This window comes from Balaenoptera ricei, chromosome 14 (genome assembly GCF_028023285.1).
Source record: "Balaenoptera ricei isolate mBalRic1 chromosome 14, mBalRic1.hap2, whole genome shotgun sequence".
Taxonomy (NCBI): Eukaryota; Metazoa; Chordata; class Mammalia; order Artiodactyla; family Balaenopteridae; genus Balaenoptera; species Balaenoptera ricei.
In genome coordinates, this window is record NC_082652.1 from 41,897,423 (window position 1) to 41,919,618 (window position 22,196).

General features: G+C 40.0%; 1 protein-coding gene across 4 annotated transcripts in view; it reads right to left on the minus strand.

Annotated features, from left to right (window-relative positions):
* The window catches only part of ZNF521 (zinc finger protein 521), a 280,444-nt gene that overhangs the window by 15,937 nt on the left and 242,311 nt on the right, over positions 1-22,196 (minus strand). For all 4 annotated transcript variants that reach the window (XM_059894811.1, XM_059894809.1, XM_059894810.1 and 1 more), the window contains 2 exons: positions 13,100-13,231; positions 10,583-10,698 (listed from right to left, as the gene is read on the minus strand). In XM_059894811.1, the coding sequence (XP_059750794.1) occupies positions 10,583-10,698; positions 13,100-13,231 (248 nt within the window). The remainder of the gene's footprint in view (positions 1-10,582; positions 10,699-13,099; positions 13,232-22,196) is intronic.

Here is a 22,196-nt window from a genome sequence, read left to right on the forward strand (position 1 = left end):
CGAAATGAGCAGCCTCTTGCTGAGCAGATTCTGCAAGAAGGAATTTCACCTGTCATGGAGTTTGTCAGAATTTCAGGATTTATCTTGGTGCAAAATTAATAAAATACCAACCAGGATTTCAGGCTGACTACTCAGCTTTGTCATCTCCAAGTGATCTTTCACCCAAGAAAACCTGGACAGTAAACACAGCCATCCCTGCCCTACTTTTCCTTCGGAGGGTGAGCGAGATGATGGGACGAACACCAGCCAGACGTCAGGATGAGATTCTGAACCAATTACACACAAGGCTGAATTACAGTATGGGTGCTACTGTCTTCGTGGGTGACCTCTCACCTCACCACTGGAGCTCTGAAGGCTCTTTGGAATAAGCCCGAGTCTGAAGTAGAAAAAGGCCATTTCTGCAGTTTATAACACAGTAGTTTCCCTATGGCATCACATCTGTTAAATTCATACACCGGTGTCCCAGGCCTGGATTTGATTTATCTTATTCAAGGAGGACTAACAATGGACTCTGTTAAGAGCACATATTGTGAAACATTACACATTAATCTTGGCTCAGCCATGCTCGAGGAGGTGCAGGGTCATCTTTTGTTTGAACCCACACTGTCCTCCTGCCCCATCACCCTCTGGGCTCCCAGCAGAGTGGGGAGTGGGAAGAAGCGGGGAGGGGAGGAGGGAGGCAGGGGCACGAGGGGCTGGGACAGGGTGGGAACAAACCACTGCTGGCTCCGGGCTGCAGCGAGTGTGGGAGTTCGGCAACCTCTGCTCGTTCCGCTTTAGAAGGTGGCTCACACCACACAAACGACCACGGCTATTTTAGGTGGCGTTCTGTAAAGCCCAGGGCTTGATCATTTTGAGCAGAGGCTTTAGGTAGCCCTGAGGCAACCAGCTCTGGTTGTCAGAATGGGTAGCGTCACATCACAGAGGGGCCAGTGCGTGGGGACTGGGTTGGTGCCCACGCCACCAGCTGGTCCAAGCCCCTGGGAAGAGTGGGCAAACATTTCTCAGATTCGACTCCGGACTCTGAACTCTGGTTCAGAACAGGATTAACCTGAATCGTAATGTCCACCTTGTGTTGCATCCCTGGCCTCTCACCATGGACCACAGGTGCCTCGTACTAATCGGTGATTGGCAGGGCATCCTTGGCTCCCAGAGTCTGCGATTGGTTTAAGGCCATTGCTGCTTCCCTGCCCATTTTCTAATCGACATTTTCTAAATGAGACATTTAACAACACTGTAATGCCTCCCTTCCAGCTCTTCCCCTAGTTAAACGACAAGCCCGTTTTGGAGAGCCACTTTTACAAAGCAGTTAGTCGCCTGGCAATATCAATACCAAGAGATCTCAGGAAAGAGTGAGTAACAGAGATAGAGAGAGAGAGAGAGAGAGAGAGAGAGAGAGAGCGAGCTTGCAAGTGAAGGCACAGATGGTGGGCGGGGACGCAGGGTGCTCACGGCAGGCTTCAGTGGAGATGCATTAACTCCACAGAGGGATGAGGGCTTCCCACCAGTCCTGTCATGAATTATAACTGAGCATGGGGATGAGGTCTTAGTGCCTGGCTCACGGCAAACAGACTGTTCTGTTTTCCTGCACGATCACCTTTCACCCTCATAAACTCCAAGCACAGCTAAGCATACTGCTGATATCTAATAGTATCACAGTAGCCTTTTATTTGTCTAGAAGGCACACAAACTTAGCAGATGTGCCCAGTGGTGTAAGTCAGATCATTATAAAATTAAGTTTTGGCCAAGTGAAAAAGGAAACCTTTTATGGGCGATTCGGGTTTCCGGCGAGAGATGGTCTTCTGCCATCTGAGGGGCCGCATCAAAGCAAAAGGAGGGCACGAAAGAAAGATGCCAGCCTCCCAGACACGCTGGGTACAAGGGAAAAGCCTCCCCTTTGCAAACTTTGCCCTCCTCTTACGGGAAAGCGGGTCCTGCCCAGTGACCTCCCCCACGCCCTCCCTCCCTCCCTCGATGAAGTTATCAATGAAGGAGGCCTGTTATTTTAGGCAGTTTAAAATTTCACCACTTGTAAAGGACTCGTTTACCCTGCCTTTCACTCCCGTTTAAAGCGTCGGAGTTGCTGCTCTAGATGACAGCACCGCGAGCACCGCTTTTAAGCGCTATTCATCTCACCCGCCATATCTCAGGCTTTCACAGAGCACTGCTCTCTCCCCAATGAGGGGAACTCACTCCTTCATAGCTGCGGGGCAGAGCCTGTTACAGCTGTAGATTCGCTGCAAATATAACAATAAAGGATACAAATGTGAATTCCTCTGAAAATACACGCTCGGCTCTGAAGCCGCCCGGCCTTAGCAAACTCAGTGAAGACCAACCTATCAATCTTTCCCCAAATGTGCAGCAACAGCTCACTTCATGCGGCTGGCCAAGGGATTGCCACATCGACGGGTCAGAGGATGCTGGAGTGGATTCTTTGCCCATTTCAGGGGATTGAGCACTGAAGCCCGTGACTACCTTCTCTCTAACTGCCACAGCAGGTGGATATGGAAGTGGTGTTTTCCAAGAGTCGATTGAAGTTTGTAAACACACAGAGTCTCTTCTTGGCACCGTGTCTCTGCTAATGTGAGGAAACTGATCCATGTGTAGAGCAAACATCGAAAATAGGAACACACGGGGGACTTCAACGTGCCTCCCTGGATTGCAGAATGTTCTAGAAATGTGGAGGTCCAGCTCTCGCCCAAGGATCTGCCTGCAAAGGTGCTGAGACAGAGTGCTGTCTTTGCAGGACGACTGTGCCCGCAGTTTCTCGCTCCTAACAGAGGCAGATCTTCCGGTGCTGTGGCAGCAGGCTGTCTTGGTGACACAGGAGCCGGCAGGGCCAGCAGAGCCCAGCCAAAGCGGAATGTGGCAGAGGTGATGAACGTTTCCAGGGGGTGGGGGAGGGGAGGGAGCTGCAGCAATGGCCGCAGTGTTTTTCAGTACACACTAGCTGAATGCTCCATAAGGTCGCACTGATGGCAGTTCGGAGATGGCCATCTGTCGTCAACTCTGGGCCAGACAAAAAAATAATGTAATGGCAGATCGCTAACAACAGGGCTGTTGGAGAAGGGAATGAGTCCTAGAACGGGGAGGTGGGGCTCCATCTCTTAAGAGCGAAAACCAGCCATCGATATGAACATTAAGAAATTAATGGATGGAGAACTTTTAAAAACTGAGCTGGGGTGTTGTAGAAATGATTCAAAGTAAGTAAAGTGGTTTTCGCTTATTGCAAATACCTCTGTTGCCCCTCCTTCGGTCCTATTACCCGCTTGACTCTTGAAAATGTGACTGGTAGGACACATGGTGAAGCAGTGAGGGCCAAATGTAGAAAAAGGTGAGCCCAGGTTGTGCCTCCAAGCATGCACACACGGATTAGGGATTTATTGGTACAAAACGGGTAATTGAAAACGCATTTACTCATGTAGTCCCAATGAGTTCATTGTGATAATCGTGCTTATCTTTCGGTATGCTTGCTTAATTTCTAGGTGCAGTTTTATTAAAAAGCAAAATAAAGCTACCTCATCTTTAGATGCATTATGAATGCTATAAAATTTTAAACTCCCTTCTTTGCTCAAGACAAAGGGCAGCTTTGATAGGTTTTTTTACTACTGCTTACATGTTAGGAAGAGAGAAGGTGCAGGGAGGGAGGAAGGGGGTGAGAGAGAGAGACTAACAGTCAAACTGAGGTGAGCCGTGCCCTATTTCTTTGTCCTATATGATTAACTTTCTGCCTTCAGTGGTAAGGCCAATCAATCCTGATTGAATTATCCAATATTAACAGCTGAAAGTGATCACAAGTAATGGTGAAAACATAGCTCCAATCAATAAATCAATGCAAACGATTCGGTTCCCAGAGATCCGATCAAATAAAAGAGATAGATCAATTTAACCACTGAGCAAATTAAGTGGAAGCTGCCGTAGCACCAGTTTGCTTCAAAAGCCCCGAAGGCCCACAAAGCAGAGAAATGAGGCGGGGTAGAAGTGGACCAGTTCCAGAGCCACATGTTCCCTTGATACAATTTATACTCCTGCAGCCCTCTGAGTCTGTACGATGCGTTTAAGGACTGCGAATTCAGCCCCAAGAACAGGAGATACACAGAGGTCCAGTGGATCGATGGCAGTGGAGAACTAAGGTATGGGGCACAGACCACCCAGGAAGAGGCAGGAAGCACACCCCACCACATGACTGTCGATCAATATGGAACCCGGCTATGGGAGGCCCAGACATGGTGATGGGCAAATCGTTCCAATCTGAGGGTCCCAACGGGAGACCACATGATAAGAGACAAGGCAGGACAGGGTTTGGAGTCTTACAGTTGGAGTGGGGATAATGAAAGAAATTTCAAGCTCTGTTAGAAATAAAAACAAAACAATTGACAAATATAGAAAAGTTGTAAGAAGATGAGTTATGAGGGGCAAATAGTTTTAGAGGCACTTCTTATAGATGTGCTGTGAGCAGTTAAGACACACTTTTCCACTCCTCTTGTTTGCAAAAGAGAATTTCAGCCTGACTCCGAGAAAAATATGAAAACAAGCTAAAACTAAAACAAACCTTTCCCCACACTACACCCCAATCCTACCTTGTCTTTTGTGGAGGGGCAAGATAAAACTTTGTTTTGGCCACTCATCTTTAATTTCGGAGGTGGTGGTGGGGGGAAGAAGGGTTAGGTTGTTTTGAAATACATTTCTGAAAGCAAATTTAAATGTTTAGTTTTACAGTTATGTGCTAAAAAGAAAAACCAGAACTAAAAAGAAGCTCAAGACTCTTTAATGCCTTGAAAAAATGAATGTTTAAAAATAAGAATTTTTACCTGGAAACCAATTAACATGAAACTATGTCAAGGTATGATTAATTGGGAAATTGTTCCAGTGAACTAGAACAGAGAACTAAGGAAACATCTGACATGTCTGGGATAGAGATTTTATTTCCAAGTTATGATGGATCTTGATTTTGTTTACTGAGGTCAGCAGTAGGGAGAGGGAGGGGGTCTGGAAAGCAGAGCTCAGCCAGTGCTTCCCTGTTCCACACTCTGCACTGACGGCTCAACATCGGCTACTCCACTGCACGCTCACCAGGACCCTGGGGGTTGGGCAGGATGCTTTGTTGTCTCCTACATGCCCATTTTACAGATGATAAAACGGAAGCTAAGAGTCCATCGCTTGTGAGCGGCAGTGACCAAAATCAAACTCTGGTGATTGTTCTCTGTACTTCATGCCCTTTCCCTTGTACTAAGCTGCCTATGCAGAAATCAAAGCAAAATAAAACAAATGAAAAAAAAACCCATAAAAACTATTTTGAAAATAACCATTAACTATTTGAGATTTTATGGATGGCTAACTAACTCTCTCACATCCACAGATACCGGAAGCATATCCATCCTTCAAAACCAGCTTGAATGCTTCCCACATGATGGCTTTCTCGATTCCCCCAGCTGGAGAATAAACATTTTCTCTTGGAATACTTAGAACAATTTATCACATATTACCTCATATGAGAGTTAATCATATGTAAATCTTTTCTAGTAGACTGTAAATATTATATATTTCTAATTATTTGTGATATGTCATAGAGAGCTTGGGGCCATGGTAAATTGAAAATGATAAAATTATATTTTTATAAATATTTTTAAATTAATAAATATATTTTCTTACCTCAGAATGGTACAGGGATGATAGCAGTCTATAGTATGGTATCTGTGGTTTGGCCATTAACAAGGACTCTTCTTTTCTTAAAGGCTCACTTTTTTTTTTTTAATACATTCAACCTCTTATTTTTATTTTTGGCCTCACCATACGGCTTGCAGGATCTTAGTTCTCTGACCAGGGATCAAACTCATGCCCCCTGCAGTGGAAGCGTGGAGTCTTAACCACTGGACCGCCAGGGGATTCCCAACAAGGATTCTTCAATGCCTCAGCATGTGTTACTTAATACTTTGAGACACAAACTTATATAACAATTATTAAAAGGCTAGTTTACGTAAGGAGCTAAGTTAGTGAATGACCCAGTCAGCCACATAGCAGCACATTGCAATGCTGTATTGTTGTCCTGTACGTCCCATCCCATATGCAGTAATTCATTTTCCTTTCAGAAAGGTGACCATAAAACTTGAGCAACAGTGACGCTGTGGTGTGAAAAATACGCATCAAAATCAGGCTGATTTGGCGGGAAAGTGATTTGAGAAGAAAATCAAACAGCTGTAGAGACAATTACGTATTTAAACTTGAGCGATAGCTGAAAGTTTTGGCGTATCCCTCAGAATGCCAAAGCACTACTTTATTTTGTATGTGGAAAATACTGCATCCATGAATTAATGAAGGGAAGGCCAAGTATCAAAATAATCTTTGACTCAAAAGGAACTTAATACCAGCATCTCAGAGCCTCAAGTTCATCTAGGCCAATTCCCCCTCTTCCCACCGCTGGAATTCCCTCTATGTCCATTAAATTCACAACATGATGCCTAAGAGAACTCTCTATGGGGACACATTGGAAGAGGATGATTTGATCACTGCCACTGAATTGTAGTTTTTCTAGAGGCACCAATTAAACAGTAATTACTGTATTGAAAGAAAGTGGCCTATTCAACAGAAGTTTTACAAACACACCACTTGCCCACACCTGTATAAACCACTTCGGATACAAATATGCATTGTAGGATATTATTCTTGGACCATACTATCCTTCTCTCAAAGCAGCTTCCTTAAGTTCTGCAGAAAAAGTTTTGAGGTCTATTAGGAAAACATGTGAAACATTCAAGATATTCATTTGCTTTTAAAATAACAAAATGTTCACTTAGTTCAAATAATGCACTCTTATTCCAAAGCACATCTTCCCTACCAGCATGCTAGGTGGCCTTTGAAGTATATTAGAATTCCTTGCAAGAACGGGGGAAAACTCTACCAGAAGAAAAAAGATGTTATCCTGCCAGGAATTATACATTACACATCCCTGGACTGGCATTTAGAACTTCTGGTCAGAAAGGTCTAGAGGTCATGCAAAGACAATAGCTTTCACACTGGCAAGTCCTAGATGGAGTGTCCCATAGAAACAGAGGTTTCATCTTGCTTAATTCTAAAAGCAACTGTGGTCTGTGATGTCAAAGGATGATGCCTAAGTCCTTGATTCCTGAAGATGGACAGTGTATTATGAGGAATTATTTGAATTCTGACTAGTACTGTAAGTGATGTTAATGAAAATAACACATCTTCGTGTGTGTGTGTAATTTTATATCCAACAAAGCACTTCTATCCTCAAAAAGATGTTTTTGTGCTTTTAACTGGGTATAAACAGTTACAGAAATGTAAATTACTTATTACGGTCATGAAATCGTTTATGCACCATTAAAAGATACACCACAGTGATGTTCCTGGGCAATTCTGAATGCTCACCCTAAACCTACCCTATTAGTCTCACTCTGGTATAAGAGCCAAATAAACTATATGCTTTCAAATCTCCAATCTCCAGTTCTTGGGCATTTGGTTTATAAAATGCCTCTTGTGAAAAGTCCTTCTTTCTGAACTTTAGTGGCATAAAAAAGTAGATGAGTTTAAGTGGTATGACATGGATCAATTTCAAAATCTGCGTTGATTTTCATACCGAGGCACGAACTACAGTGGGCTGGTAAAGGGGCTTCATTTTTCTACTCTGTTATTATTTTGGTTACCGAACTTATTTTCTATTGTCACCTTAATTTCACTTGATTTCCCCCCTTATTCTAGAAATGCACAAAACTGTATTTTTTGTATACCTACCCCGACCACTTTCTATGCAGGAAATAAATCAATATATAAAAGTCATATTAATTCCATCCTCTAAGCACAGGTATAATGTGATGTGGGTAATGAAGACAAACGCACAGGACTGTGAACCTCTAAGTTCAAACCATAAAAATCAAAAAGGTCTCAAAACCAGAAGAAGTAAAGTTAACTCTGATCCATTTTTCTTAATGTATTGAAACTAAAAGCCATTGTTATTACTAGGGATTTTAGAAAACAGACCTACATAGATATTTCAATGACTGTGGATATTAGCTGTAATGATTATCACATTTTAACTATAAATACTGTTCTTATCAAAGGAATGATGTACATTTTAAACCTGAGTATTCACATCAAGGCCAAATATGTATGATTCTGAGTTGTAGGATTGGAAAAATAAGGCTATAGCTTCGGATTATGAAAGAAGTCTTATTTTGGCCCATATCACAATTTGAATGAATGAGTCAGAAATGTTTTGAGAGATGTTTGACCTCATAAGGTCTTAAAGACTCAGAAACAGTTTTGTGTTTGGTACTATGTCTTCTATACCAGCAGTTCACAAAGTGTGGCTGGGGAACCTCCGGGGGTCGCCTAGATCCTCTCAGGGAGTCTGTTAGGTCAAGACTAGTTTCATAATAACATTAAGACAATGTTTGCCCTTTATACTCTCATTAACTAACTAACTCATGAGTGTACAGTGGCATCTTCTAGGGGCTACTTGACATTGGAAGATATAATTTCTCCAACAGCTAGTAGAATTGTGTATTTGTGTATTTTTGCGTTTAAAACATTTCTCAATTTTGATTTCTAATATGGAAGATATCAACAGATAGTAACCCATATAAATCACAGCCCTTTGTGGTCTTCAATAATTTGTGTCAAGGCATCCTGAGATCAAAGAGGTGGAGAACCCCTGGTCTATACAGTAATGGAAAGAGAATACTGTCCTTTCCATGAAACCCTAAAATACGCCATAAAAGAAACTTGGAGTCCTGAAGGATGTGCTTAATTGCTTAGTTTTGTCTGCTCGCCAATGGGCCACAGGCCACCACTGCTGGAGTGTGGGGTTCTTTTAATGAAAGACATTGAAGTGACCACCAGGTCAGTAGCATTAGAACCTACTACTATAGTACAAAAGTGGATTTGTTGCAAACTGTTTTCCAGGAACATTAGATAGAAGCCAGTCTCTACAGAATCTCTACAACTCTGATTTTAAGCTATTATGAATTCTGCTTCACAGTTTACATACTAATTAACAGCATCATTTAGGTGTACTAGCCATATCCTTTACAATCTTAAAAACTCAAAGGACTTATCCTTCCATACCTATTGCAATAAGAATACTATATTTTCCAATAGAAATTTAGGTTACTTTCATGAAGTATACTTTTAAATAATAGCCTAACTTGGTCTATCTTCTATATTCAATTCACAAACAGATGTGACAGAGTAGAATTCTTTTTTGAAGTGATGAAAAGTAATATAGCAACTTTAACATTGGTGCATTGACACATTATAACACTTAAATAGCATCACCCATTCTTTCATATGTATTTTATCTGATGTCCTTATTTGCTATTTGTTCACTGGTAGGATGAAAGCTGAGACGATAAACTGTAAATTCCTTATTTTGATACAAAATTCACATAAATATGGCTTCCTCAGAGCCCAAGGAGGTCCAAAGCTGCCCCAGGGTCCACAGCGTGGGATGGGAGATGAAGGAGTGGGTGGGGCTTTGGGTCCCTTAGTCCTGCCTCAACCACATCAATCACATCAGACCCTCTTCTGGTTGTTTAGGGAATTCAGTACCAAAGGAAAAAAAAAAATCACCCCCACCCTATTTTAGTCTAAATAACTTTACTGTTAATAATAATGCTCACAATAATGAAATAACTTTGAATTCTGATCCATTCTCCTCCAAGGGCACCAACAAGATTTAACAAAGGCATGTTACTCTTGTATCATTCCATCTGAAAAATGAAGATATATATTAGGCCCATTTTTCAGATGAAGTAAAAGGGGGGAAAATAGACTTATTTTCTTTTTACAATAAGGGACATTTCTGGGTTAGGATCCAGGTCTCTGACTGACACCAGTCTATTGCTAAGAATCATCAAACTGACCAAACATTTCTATTATAGTTTAGAGTTTATTCCCTACATTCAGACCTGTTATTTCATTTTTACCTAACAACAGCCCTGTGAGTGTTACATCTGTCTATTATTTCTTCATACCCGAGGTTCTGAAACATTTTGGACCAGCGCAAGGTCACACATCTAGCAAGTGGGACATTCAAGGCTAAAAAGTCTTTGGGTGCAAAATTTGCAACTATAAGGCTGTCACTAAGTAATAATTATTCTATTCCGTTAAGGAGAAGAAACACACTGGACAAGAGTATAGCTTCTTTCTTCTCTTCCCTTCTCCCTTCCAATTTTAAGCCCCTCAGGACAACAATAACCTGGACATCCATCCAGCTTGTAGCCCAGTGGGAACGGAACATGAATAAAACAGGGTTTGGGAGAATGGGCCCTGACAAGTGAGGTGAATGATCCTACAGTCCAATAAACCTGACCCCTAAGTCTATCACACTGGGTCAGAAGATCCAATTATAGGTCTGTTCTAGTTCTTTTTATGATTGACAGCAGCCAGAGGCAAAATTACTTTGGTGTCTGTTAATCCAGCCTCTAATTTTCCCTTTGCCCCAGTACACACGAAGCATCATGGTGGCCCAGGGTGACTGATACTGTGACTGCAGATCTAAAATGCCCTTGTTTCCTATAAGACGAGCACCTGAGTTCAATGCCAGCCCTCCTCATGGGGATATTACCTGCAGCTCTGTTTGGAAGAAAAACTTCTGTGGACATTGTGTGCAGTCATAGATCTTGTCTTCTTGACCATGGGCAGAGAAAATATGCTGCTGCAACTTGTTTGCTTGAACAAACACTGAAATGATAAAAGAAGAGTGAACTTGGGGTTATTTTCATTCCGAAATGCCCTCCGTCCATGACTCCCCGTGAACAGCTGCAGACGGAGCAGAATGAATGGCGTACCTTCTGGGTGTGACCACTGCCAGGGGCCTGGGGAGAGCTGAGTCACACGGGCTCGTGGTTGGGTCTCTGGCTTTTGTTAAGATGCACTCTACCGAGCGAGCACCTAATTGAACCCAAACCGCTCCAAAGTAAAGGTTTATCGAGGCCCTGCCCCCCATAAATCTTTTAAAACGAAAATTGTCAAATGCACAGCACTGTCTGAACAGAAATGATTCTTATTTCTCAGCAACCCAGAGGTTAAGAAATCATAGATGCCAAAACCCTGTTTACTGTAATTGCCTAAAGTCATAGCTACCAAACAGTTCTCTATTTAAATGTGTTAATGCTAAAAATTATATCCCACAGCTACTCTGGGGCACTGTCTATAAATGTGAAACAGAACGGCAGGTAAATTCTCTTTGGATACTTTAAGATCAACTCAGCCTATACACTGAATGCAAGGGTTTCAATAATATAAACATGTTCAATTTTAATGACTACAAAACAAGGCCCTAAGACTGTGTAACAGTTTACCTAGGAGACATACTATTAATAATTAAATTGTATATGCCAGAGGCAGTGTTTGGGTTGGCAGAACTGACTTCTGATGGATGCCTGGTGCACTGTGACCTAAAAAAGTTTGCATCTACAATATTAATCTGTATAGGCAGGGAAAGGATTTATTAAAGATGCTGGCATTTGACTTTGACTCTAATCATTAAAATTATTCTAATTGCCAGCCAACCTAAAATATTAGAATATTGTTCTTGTGAGTCATACATTTTAATCATATTTCTCATTACCTTAAAAAACTGCTCAGATTTCTTCTTCCCCCTAACATGCTTTATATTGGAAGGTTGTTGTTTTTTTTTTAATTGCTTTTTCTAAAATTACTTCAAGATACACTAAAACAATTCAGGTCTGTCAGCACAGGAAAGGCAGACCGTTCATGATTAATGCATTTTTGTCTCTTACCTACATCAACCAAAAGAAATGGGGTTTTTATACTGATCTGCAACAAATCTCTATCTAACTTAGCACATTTTACAAGGCTCCTGGCCACAAGATGAAAGGGCTGTTTTATTAGGGGTCTTAATCATGAGGAGATCTATGACCCATTCCTCCTTATAAAGACTTTTTAGGAGCTTTTATAAAGAACCCAGACTCCTGACTCATTGTATTAAGACAAATACTACGTTATGGTGAAAACATAATACATATATTTTAAATACAAATTTGGAGGAATCAAAAAATAGTTCCAAAATAAGGAGTGGCTGATGGCATTATTGAATGAAGGAGCCTCACAGGCAAATGGTAAAGGCAGAACCACCAGCATAGTCTGGTACTACGTGTGCTAACTATGGCCTCTCTCTTTTTATTTTATTACAGGACAGAAATCTACAGGCTGAATGCAGTGAAGGTTAATACCAAGGCTTTGGGATTTTACACCGCAAACCAGGAAGTCACTTTTGAGAGGAGATGTTTTGTTTTGTTTTGCTTTTTCCGACAAATAAGAAGGAAACATGGCCTTGAGGGGTTTGACCAATGAGTCCAAGACACAGGCAAAATTATCATAAAGGATTTTCCAAAATAACTTTGTCATTGTCATGGGAGCAGCAGAAACGTGTGTGATCATATTTCAACCCCTATGGGCTTCAACTTATAGTTTCTGATTTGCATTTTTTCTTTTTTTCTTTTTCTTTTTGCTGCTCTTGCTGAAAACTATAATGCTACAACGTCTCATAAAAGTTTCTTCTTAAAAGTGTAAACTTATATCAACTTCTATTTTAAAAATCCAGTGACATAGGAAATAAAGGCCTCATCTAATGTGTTCATTTAATCTGTTTTCTAGTTCAAAGAATTGGGAGAGGGTTTTAATAACGCCTTTATATTTCATAGGGGGAGTGTTATAAAATTCTCCACGTTAAAATAACAGACGTGTTGACAACACGGCTGTACTTCTTTTAGTCCCATGTCTTAGGATGAAAAAGCCACCTTTGCCTCGCTAACCTCTTAACACCGAGAGGAGAAAAGTGAACGAAACACGGATGTCATTTTACAAATGGAAAAGTGCAAACTTCTGAGAGAACCTGAAATGCCATTTGTTCATCCTGACAGTTAACCTTCCTGACCGTTTGAGCCTCTAAAGTAGGTGGCGATCGATAATGCTAATCAGCAGAAATCAAACGTCTTCTTCCCAAATTGAACTGAAGTCAGACCTGTAAAAGGCCATAGCAGTGGGAAGTATGCCCTGGTAGGAAAGACAGGATGTGGCTGAGAAACTCTCCAGAGTTTTCCAGAAATAATCTTCCTACCTGTAAAGCAGACGGGACACTTGAAGGTACCGCCCATCCCTTCGAAGCTGTGCTCGATCAGGTGGCACTGGAGTTTGGCAGGGGAGTCGAAGGTCTGGCTGCAGAGTTTGCACTCATGGTTCAGTCCTTCATCTGTTAAGGAAAGTGCGTGAGCAGAAAAGTTGACACCCTTCACATCTTTGACAGACTAGTGAGTTAACTATAACTGCATACATTAAACTCTTTCCAGCCCCAAATATAAATGTGTAGTAGTATATATGGTTACTTCACATTATGAATGAATTTATATCAACTGGAAACATTTCTGGAATTTAAAATCGAACGATAATCACAAGGTAGGTTTTATCTTGGGGTAGTGCATTTTATTAAGCTTTTAAAGGAAAATTGGTGTGTCAATAACGAGGCATCTCCTTTTCTCTAACTAGCAAGATTTTATGGGCTGTGTATTTCCAAAGTCCTGAAATAAAGGACCCATAGAAAAATGAACAGCTTCTCCCCAGGCCTCTCCTCTGGTTTATCTAGAAGGTTCTAGATGTTTCTATTACTAACCCTAAGGTTTTTAGTGGTTTTCCCATTGAAGACTTCCTTTTTCTACTTCCAAGATTTTCTGGCAATTTTAAAATATTATTAATGCTCATAGTGTTTTATAAATGCTCTTTTTTCCTGCTTGAAACTCCCAGTCCCCCATATCTTCTCAGTTCATTGCTCCCTTTATTTTGTAAGACAGTTTCAGTTTTACCCTCAGATCTAGACTCTGCCTGTCTTTCTCCAAAGGCACTTTCATGAGCTCCAGGCTCACTTTTGACTAGTCCTGGAGTTTTCTTTGATACCTCAGGAACAGGTAGAAAAATATTTTGATGTAATAACACTTGCTATATAAAATGAAAAGTTTGTGATATAGACAGAAAACATTATTTTTAAGTTGTTTTCCTCATCAAAATGTTTATGAGATTATACATTTAAGGATTATTCTAACTTGTTTCAATTTGCAGTTATAAGAAATGAAAACCCATAGCACTAGAACGAACAACCTAACACTTCTTTGGTGCTTACTGTGTTCCAGACACTGTTGTTCTAAGTGCTTGCAGACATGAATTCATCAAATTTAACAACAACTACTATTATTCCCATTTTACAGATGAGGAAAGTGACGCCCAGAGAGTTGAACTGATTTTGCTCTGAGTCATAGGAGCAATACTTGGTGGAACCAGAACTTAAACCTAGGCAGCCTGGCCTCAGGGTCCATGATCTTAGCAGACATACTATGGCATACACCAGCTACTCCCAAGACTCTCATTAGGAAAAGTAAGGGCTAGGAGGCTTCAGTTTAATCTGAAATGTTATCAAGTTATACTTTTATCTTCTCTTATTTGCAAAGATTAGAAATGCTACTAAGGAACATCTGTGTCAGATAGTCTAGGTCTAGGGAATGAAAGACATATTTACACCGTAGGGGTAACGAGTCTACACTCCAAAGCTATTTCCTTTTACTCAACACCACATGCATTCAGAAGTCCTTCACCAGTTGATATTACTGGCAACACAAAGGCCCAATTACAAAGTGAATTATTATTAGCTAACTGGAGTAAAATCACTCTATTTGTATTCCTAATCTTTCTTCTCACGCAAGTATGAGTCTTTAGAAGCAGAGGATTGGAATTTGTAAAAAGAGAAGCAAAGCACTAATTAAGCCACCCAGTACTGTCTACATTTCACAGGAGATAAAAACCTACTCTGTATTTGGGTGGCACAGTAAATTCCTTGATTATAATTATGTAAGAAGGAGTTTAATTGTGCATACTGACATGACTAGGGGTTATACAAAAAGCTTTAGGGATTATATAAGATCAAAGGTTTTTCATCTGTTCCTTTCTCTCTCTCTTTTTTTTTTTTAATCCTAAAGGCACCAAAATTTTTCTAAATTTTGGATATTGAATAATATAAGAAACACTATTTATTGTAGGGAATTGGGTCAGTAAGTTAATCGTCAGAAATACTTGCCAAATTTAAATGTTTCCTATTTCCTCAGTGCTGTATACCTTTATTGTGATAGTAAGAAGGTACCTAAGACTTCTAATTTCATCTTTAAATTATGTGTTTTGCACAAGAACCAAGATGTGGTCTATGGGTGTGAGAAGTTATACACATATGTTCCAGAATTCTTAAACTTGCCACGTTTGTCAAGGAACATATATAGGCCTGGTGGGTTTTCTTGGGGATAATGATTGACTGTTACATGAACATAACGTAAATTATGCACGTTAAGGTGATCTTCAATGTGATGTTATCTTTCTTGACTATGAGTATTTTGTTTGGAAAAATAATAGAAGGGAAAATACATAAGATATATTTATATGAGTATAAGGAAAATGTCTTCATCGATTTTGATTTATTTCCTATCCAAAGAACAGAGAAGTTCCATCACAAAATGTTAAATAATCAAAATTTAGTCCAGTGAATTCACAAAAAGGTGACACACACTCATAAAGTATTTATGCATTATTAGCGCAGACTTCTTTTCCATGAATTCCATGCTTTGTGAGGGCACCAATAGCAACGATAATAACAATAGCACCCAGCATTTTCAGAACTCTTTATAGTTTAAAAGCACATTGTAATATTGAAAAAAATGTTGGACGTTCTATCTGCCTTTTATTTCTAAGTTACATAGAGGTCTGTTCCAACAAATAACTTGTCCTAGTTATTTGAGTGGGACAGAAAATATATCTGAATTATTACACAGCAAATGATAGATAAGCAAAAGTCAGGATGCTCCAACCTAGACAATGGACATACCCACCAATTCCTCTCACTGTTGTTAACTTCTCTGCTCATTTCCCCATGTTCACACTTACTTATCACCACAGGGTCAAATGATAATGAATGAGAGAGAGAGGGGGACCCAAAACATGGTTACAGCTGGTTAATAGAATTTATTTTGTACTTTTAAAAATTGAAGTGGGGGGGATAGAGAATAATGGCAAACTAATGAAACTTATTTATAATAAGAATTTCCAAAGTTTATACTTAGTCTCTGTTTAACTCAGTTATCATTCATTCTATATTTGCATTGTGTGGCAAAGGGCAGTGTCTTAATTTTCAAAAAATTTCGAAAACACCCTTAGTCCTGGGGGATCAAGCTCAGTTAAGCTCTGTTTCCTTTAAAAACTGAGCTTCCCTCCTTCTTTCTTCCTATCTGATAGGTCCTCAAGAACAGTACAGAGGAACCATGGTTTCCATTAAACGTCCATGTTCATGAGGTGGCACTATCAACACCTCCAGCTTCAGGTCAATTTAAGCCTTAGACTCAAGGACTTTACCCAGGAAGCCACAACTCTCACCTTGTTTCCTAAAGGTGCCAAAAGCTTAAAAAATTCAATCAAAGTAACCATTTCTGCTCTCCGGAAAGGTAGCAACTGACAGTAATTGGATAATAATACAGTCTGACTCATTTATTAAAAAGAGATTCTGAGTCAACTGATTTAATAACCATTACAATATTCCATTAAGAATATAATAGGCTAGTGCAGCCCTATTTTTTATTAAGAGTTATAGGTGGCATCTATGGAAGAAACTTCTAGACTTTTCTTCCTCTTTTTTGCTTATCTATCTTCTTCAGATTTTCTACAGTAAGCATAATTTGCCTTTATAGGTTACTTTGAAAATTAAAGAATAAAAAAACACTATCTTTCTTATACCCTACTAATAAAGATCGATTACAACACTGAAATTTTGAATGCCAGAAGTTAGACAGAAAATGAGCAATATTATGAAGTACAGAAAAACTCCAATTCTGAACATTAGACTGAAAAGTATTCTAGCCAAATACATGTGAAAGCAGAAACTAGCACATGGAAAGAGAGAGAGAAGCATCACAGTGTGTATTAACCCACTGAATGAGAAGAATATGGAGCTTTCAGTATAAACCCACACCTTTCCAGAACAAACAGAAAACCCCTCTCTCTTGTGTCCTGGAGCAGGGGAACATGCATGCCGCTAGCACTGTGGGTCCAATGTCAGGAAAGGCAAGAGTGAAGCTCTTACCACAGAGAATGTGTTGGCGGCCAGCAACTTCCTGTCCTGGTCAACCGCTTTAAAGCATGACCAAAGATGGTTTGGGTATAAATGAGAACACTTTAAAGCATGACTAAAGATGGTTTGGGTATAAGTGAGAAATAATGTCACATGTATATAAATTTCAGCTAAAATAATTATTTCCATTTGTTAATCTTCATTTAAGTGTGAACATAAATGTAAACAGGAATCAAGTCTACATAGAAGAGACTGATGCTAATGTAAATATTTACTCTAATATTAAATGTTGCAAAGGAAAGAATCTGAATACATAATTGCAATACAACCTCCTTGCCTTAGAAGGGAACGTGATAATCATTTACTATAATCATGTGCTACAAGAACAAAATCTGTTTGTCTAAGGCCAGTTCAAAGGGGAATGATAATTTCTCTCTCTCCAATTTATAAAACCTGGATGAACACAACTATTAATCAGTCAGTTTCATAACAGAAAAAATAATAGTTACCATTCGGGTGCTCAAGTACAACCCACGTTATAAGCTCCAACACGGCAATTGTTAGCTGAACACAAGACACTGACATTTCAATATAAGCTTTAAACAAGAGAAACCCTTTAAGCAGCCTCTAGACTGTGTGTCTCACGTTTATACTCCTTTTCCTTCAGTAAAAACAAAAATCTAGAGCAGCTACAAGCAAATGTTCAGTGGTTGACTTACATGTAGCTGTTATCCAAGGAATCACTGGGGGACTCCTAATATCATCTGATCAACACTGCAGCCATTACTAAGGACCAATTTGTAACGGTTTATAAGGAGAACTCCTTCTCTCACTTACCCTCGAGACTGGCCAGAAGGGTCCTCCAGCCCCTTCCACTGCATAAATCTATAGACTAAAGTCCAAAGCTAGAAACCCCTCCTGGTGCATCATCACGTGGCAGGGGCCATACTTAAAAGCTCTGAACTGAGTGAGTAAACTCTGCCCTCAGAATACAAACAGAGGAATCAAATGCCCTGCAGTTGCAATTTTTCCAGTTTGAATGTGTGTACCACTGTATCCTTATATATATTTTTAAATCCAAGAAAACTATGCCCTAAACCAATTCCCAACCCCCAACCCTTTACTTTGCTTCTCCTCTTCCTTGAGTTAATTTCCAAGCACACATTTATAAGCTAGGGGTCTGAGGAGTAACAAAGAAAAGCCGTACATGACAAAACTCACCCCTTGGCTACGTTGGCTCACCCTAGAAACCAGGAGTAGAAAAATAGGCAGACTGTACTGCAATTTACCATGCACACAGCCATCACATCTTTCTAGGTTCATAGTGCTCAGGCCACTGTAATCTGTTGTGTTATATACAGCACATATTTCACAACTGTAACACAAACACACTGAAGTGCTAATTTGGCAATGGGAAATATTACTCAGCCCTCAAAGTCGGCCACTAGATTAGTCATTAAGCCCCCAAAGTAAGGGAGCATTTGAAAATACTGAATATTGTGTGAACCTTTTCCTTACACTTGTTAAAAAGTACTGCCCTATCCTTCTGAACAATTCAACATGAAAATGAATGTTGCCTGAAGACTGTCACAGCACTTTCTTGGATTTTTCTCAATGGCAACATGAGAATGTCTGGCACTGTCAGTATTTCTATGCCACATAAGAGAGAAGTACGAGATACAAGCATAAGACTCCCAATAAGATAGGAAGGGCACTGACTGGGAATCCCAAGAGTAAATGAGGCTTGGGTACCTCAGCTTTGTCTATCCACACACAAAATGTCTAACCCTTAGGTATGTCAAGAAAAGCAAAATGATAAACATCCCCTATGCCTCAGCCAGAATCTTATTTCAAGGAGACCTCCAAGGTGCAGGTCTGCACTGAACTCAGTTACTACCTGCTTTTGGCCAGTGGTCTAAAGACAATGATGTTTTGGACTTTATAAGCAGAACCACTGATACTGACACTGTTATTTCCTGTCTTGAACTTCTCATTATCAGCAGGGCTGGAGCAGGAAATGATTCAACTGGGGTAGGCTGCATTGTACCCAGCAGATTTTAAAGAGCCCAGGGGCTGCCTAGAGCCCCATAAACATCAGCAGCTTGGAAACTAGCAGGAGGTCCAGGTGGGTTGGGATGGGAGAGGCAGGCAGTGGGAGTTTAGATGCTCTGAGATGCAATACTGGCCAATTCCTTGGCTATTATTATCAGTTGTGTTAGCAGTTGGGTAGCAGTTATTAGAATATTCTCACATAGGCGAAAACATTGGAAAGCTGTTCAAACAATAAACAATAAAACAAACAACCCACTGAAAAGGTGGCTTTCCTCCACCTGTGGGGACTCCGCAGCGATATTGTGGCTCAAGTTCGGAATCAGGGCTAAGGATGCAGACTAAACCTGACCAGTATGTAGGCACCTCCAGGTCTGCACCCTTTTCTTCACTTTTCTCATCTAAACACGGACGGACGCATAGCTGAAGTCTCAGAGTGTGTATTATACAGTGCTGGCAAGTAGCTTTAAAGGCAAACATCTGGGGTTCAAATGTTTTTATTAAAACAAACAAACAAACATCAGTTTTTGGTAAGGCACTGATGAAATCACTTTGAGCTCCTCTCACCCCATTCCCCAAGATAAAACATTCTTAACCAAGAAAAGAAGAAAGTAGTACATGTTTCTTAGTAAAAATGTTGTTAACTCTGAGGAAGCAAGAGTGGGGATGGGGTGGGAGTGAGGATGGAGACCAACTAAGCCTGAAATACAATCTCTAGTTCTGTTTAGAAGTTAGGGTTGCTTTCAAAAAATAGCTCCTTGTATAAAGCTTTGATTTCACTAAATGCCATTGTGTTCCACGGAAAGAGGTCCAGTTTATTTGAACAGTCCATTTCCTCCTTATTTATGTTCACTTGAATTCATGAAAGCAACCCTTTCTCTTTTACAAAGTTTTTGTCACCTGATCTTTAGTGCTGCTCTGCTCTCTGCCTTGACAGAAAGTTTGTGGGTGCACAAGACAGTATAAAAAAATTCAGTTCCACTTCACATAATAATTAGACATACAATATGATTGGAAACAGCATGCTCCCAATTTCACAATTCAGTAATACATTTCAGCTCTTGCCTCACCTGTTAGAGAGAGGCAGGGACCAGCCCCAGACATCTTCATACCAAGAGAGTGCCAAGAACTAAGTTTGGGGTTACTCAACAATTCATGCTACAAGGCCCATTCCAGGAGGGCAAGGACATTTGCCTGTTTTGCGTATTGATGTTTGCCAAGTACCTAGAATAGTGCATGGCTCAAAGTTGAGACTCAATAAATACTGAATCTATGGGAAATATATACTTAGCTGGTCCTACATCTAATTTCACCAGAACAAACTGCCAAGACTAACACCAAAACAATGTTAATTATTTATCAATTGAGCTTTAAAACTTTGTTCCATTCCCTTGTACACTAAAGCCTTTGCATGTGACAAATTTGGACTAGCCAAATTTACCTTATGCTGCTTGCCTTCATTATTTTTTGAAATAAGATTAAAATGCTCCGGCAAATGAAGTATTAACAAAATAACTATCTTACTTGCCAACTTATCTCTGGCAGGAAACTGATGAGTCAATCTTATCCCTTATTTCAAGAGAAAAAATGTTATTATGCATTTTATTTCTGAGATACCAAAAAAGAGAACCATATGAAAGAAGGGATAATTACCTTTTATTTGTCTCAAGTCACAGAGAAGTCTCTACAGCATACATCCATGATGTGCAATTCATGTTTTAAGCAATTTTTAATAGTTATGCATTCTTATATTACAAAGCTCTATTCTTTTAACTAAATCAAATGTATGCATTTATTACCCTCTTTGTTGAAATTTCTTTTATTTGATATTAAATACCTATTAATGCCCTCACATCTGGGACTTTTGGCACTGGCGGAAGTACAGGTATATTTACCTTCAAGTACTGTACCAAAAAACCACAGAAATTGGTCATATTGAAAGAGTCCATGCAGTATAGACTAAACGTAACCTGCTTTAAAGTTCAATCTATTGGGAAAACATCCTGGAGAACTGAGATGGTGCAACCATTAATATGAATTCCACACAGCAGTAGGCCAGCAACTCCAGCCCTGCCCTGGACACAGCTCTCGTCAGGTGTGTTTCCGTGTTCCTCTGCTGAGTTGATGGCAAGGGTCAGGGCCTTTTCTTTCTTTCTTTTTTTTTAAAATCTTCTTCTTGGCATAAAGCCACTAGTTATCTGAAGGAGAAAGTCTCTCAACACCGAAAATCTGTCTATTCTTGCTAGAAGGCATAGGTTGCTATTGCTGATGATTTAAAAACAAAACAAACAGAACCCCCCAAATCAAACAAAAGAAATGGAATGAGGTTTACCAGCTTCGGTAGGTATTACGGATTCCAACAACCATGGGGTTTTTAGTGCCTACAGGTTTAAGACAAGAAACTAGACAGACATTTCCAAAGAAAATATCTTTCTAAGAAACTTACATTTTTGATGACTTATGGCAAAGATGGCATCTTTTCCCCTAAACCGTGGTGTTTAGAATCAGGATTCAACACCAGAACACAGGTCAAATCTGCAATGGAGCATGAGGGTATAAAGGGGGCCAGAAGCCCTCAGATTTCCAAGGGACCTTCTCCAGGCCCTTTCACTTTGTCTGTAGCGATACTAAGAAAGTCCTAAGCAGCAATGCAAAAATCACAATACTGCACGTTATTTGCAAATGACTCACATTGTTATTGTTCTATTGGTGTGACCTTAGAAACTTGGCCTTGAAGAATAAAAAAAAAAAAAAAAAAAAAAGGTAATGGCGCAATAAATGCAGTAAGATTTCTAAAAACAGTTTATTGGAACTGTGCTGTGAAACTTGAATTCTTCTAATCAGACCATGCCGCCCCTTAGAGAAATTTTCCTGTGCATTATTAAAGTGATATACTGCAGTACCAGTTAGAGCTCCATAACCTTTAAATTGCCCGATTGTAATTAAGGCCACTAGTTTTATTTAGGAAGGTTCAAGGAGGCTCAATTTAAGTTGGCTTAACTAGTGTGAATTTAAT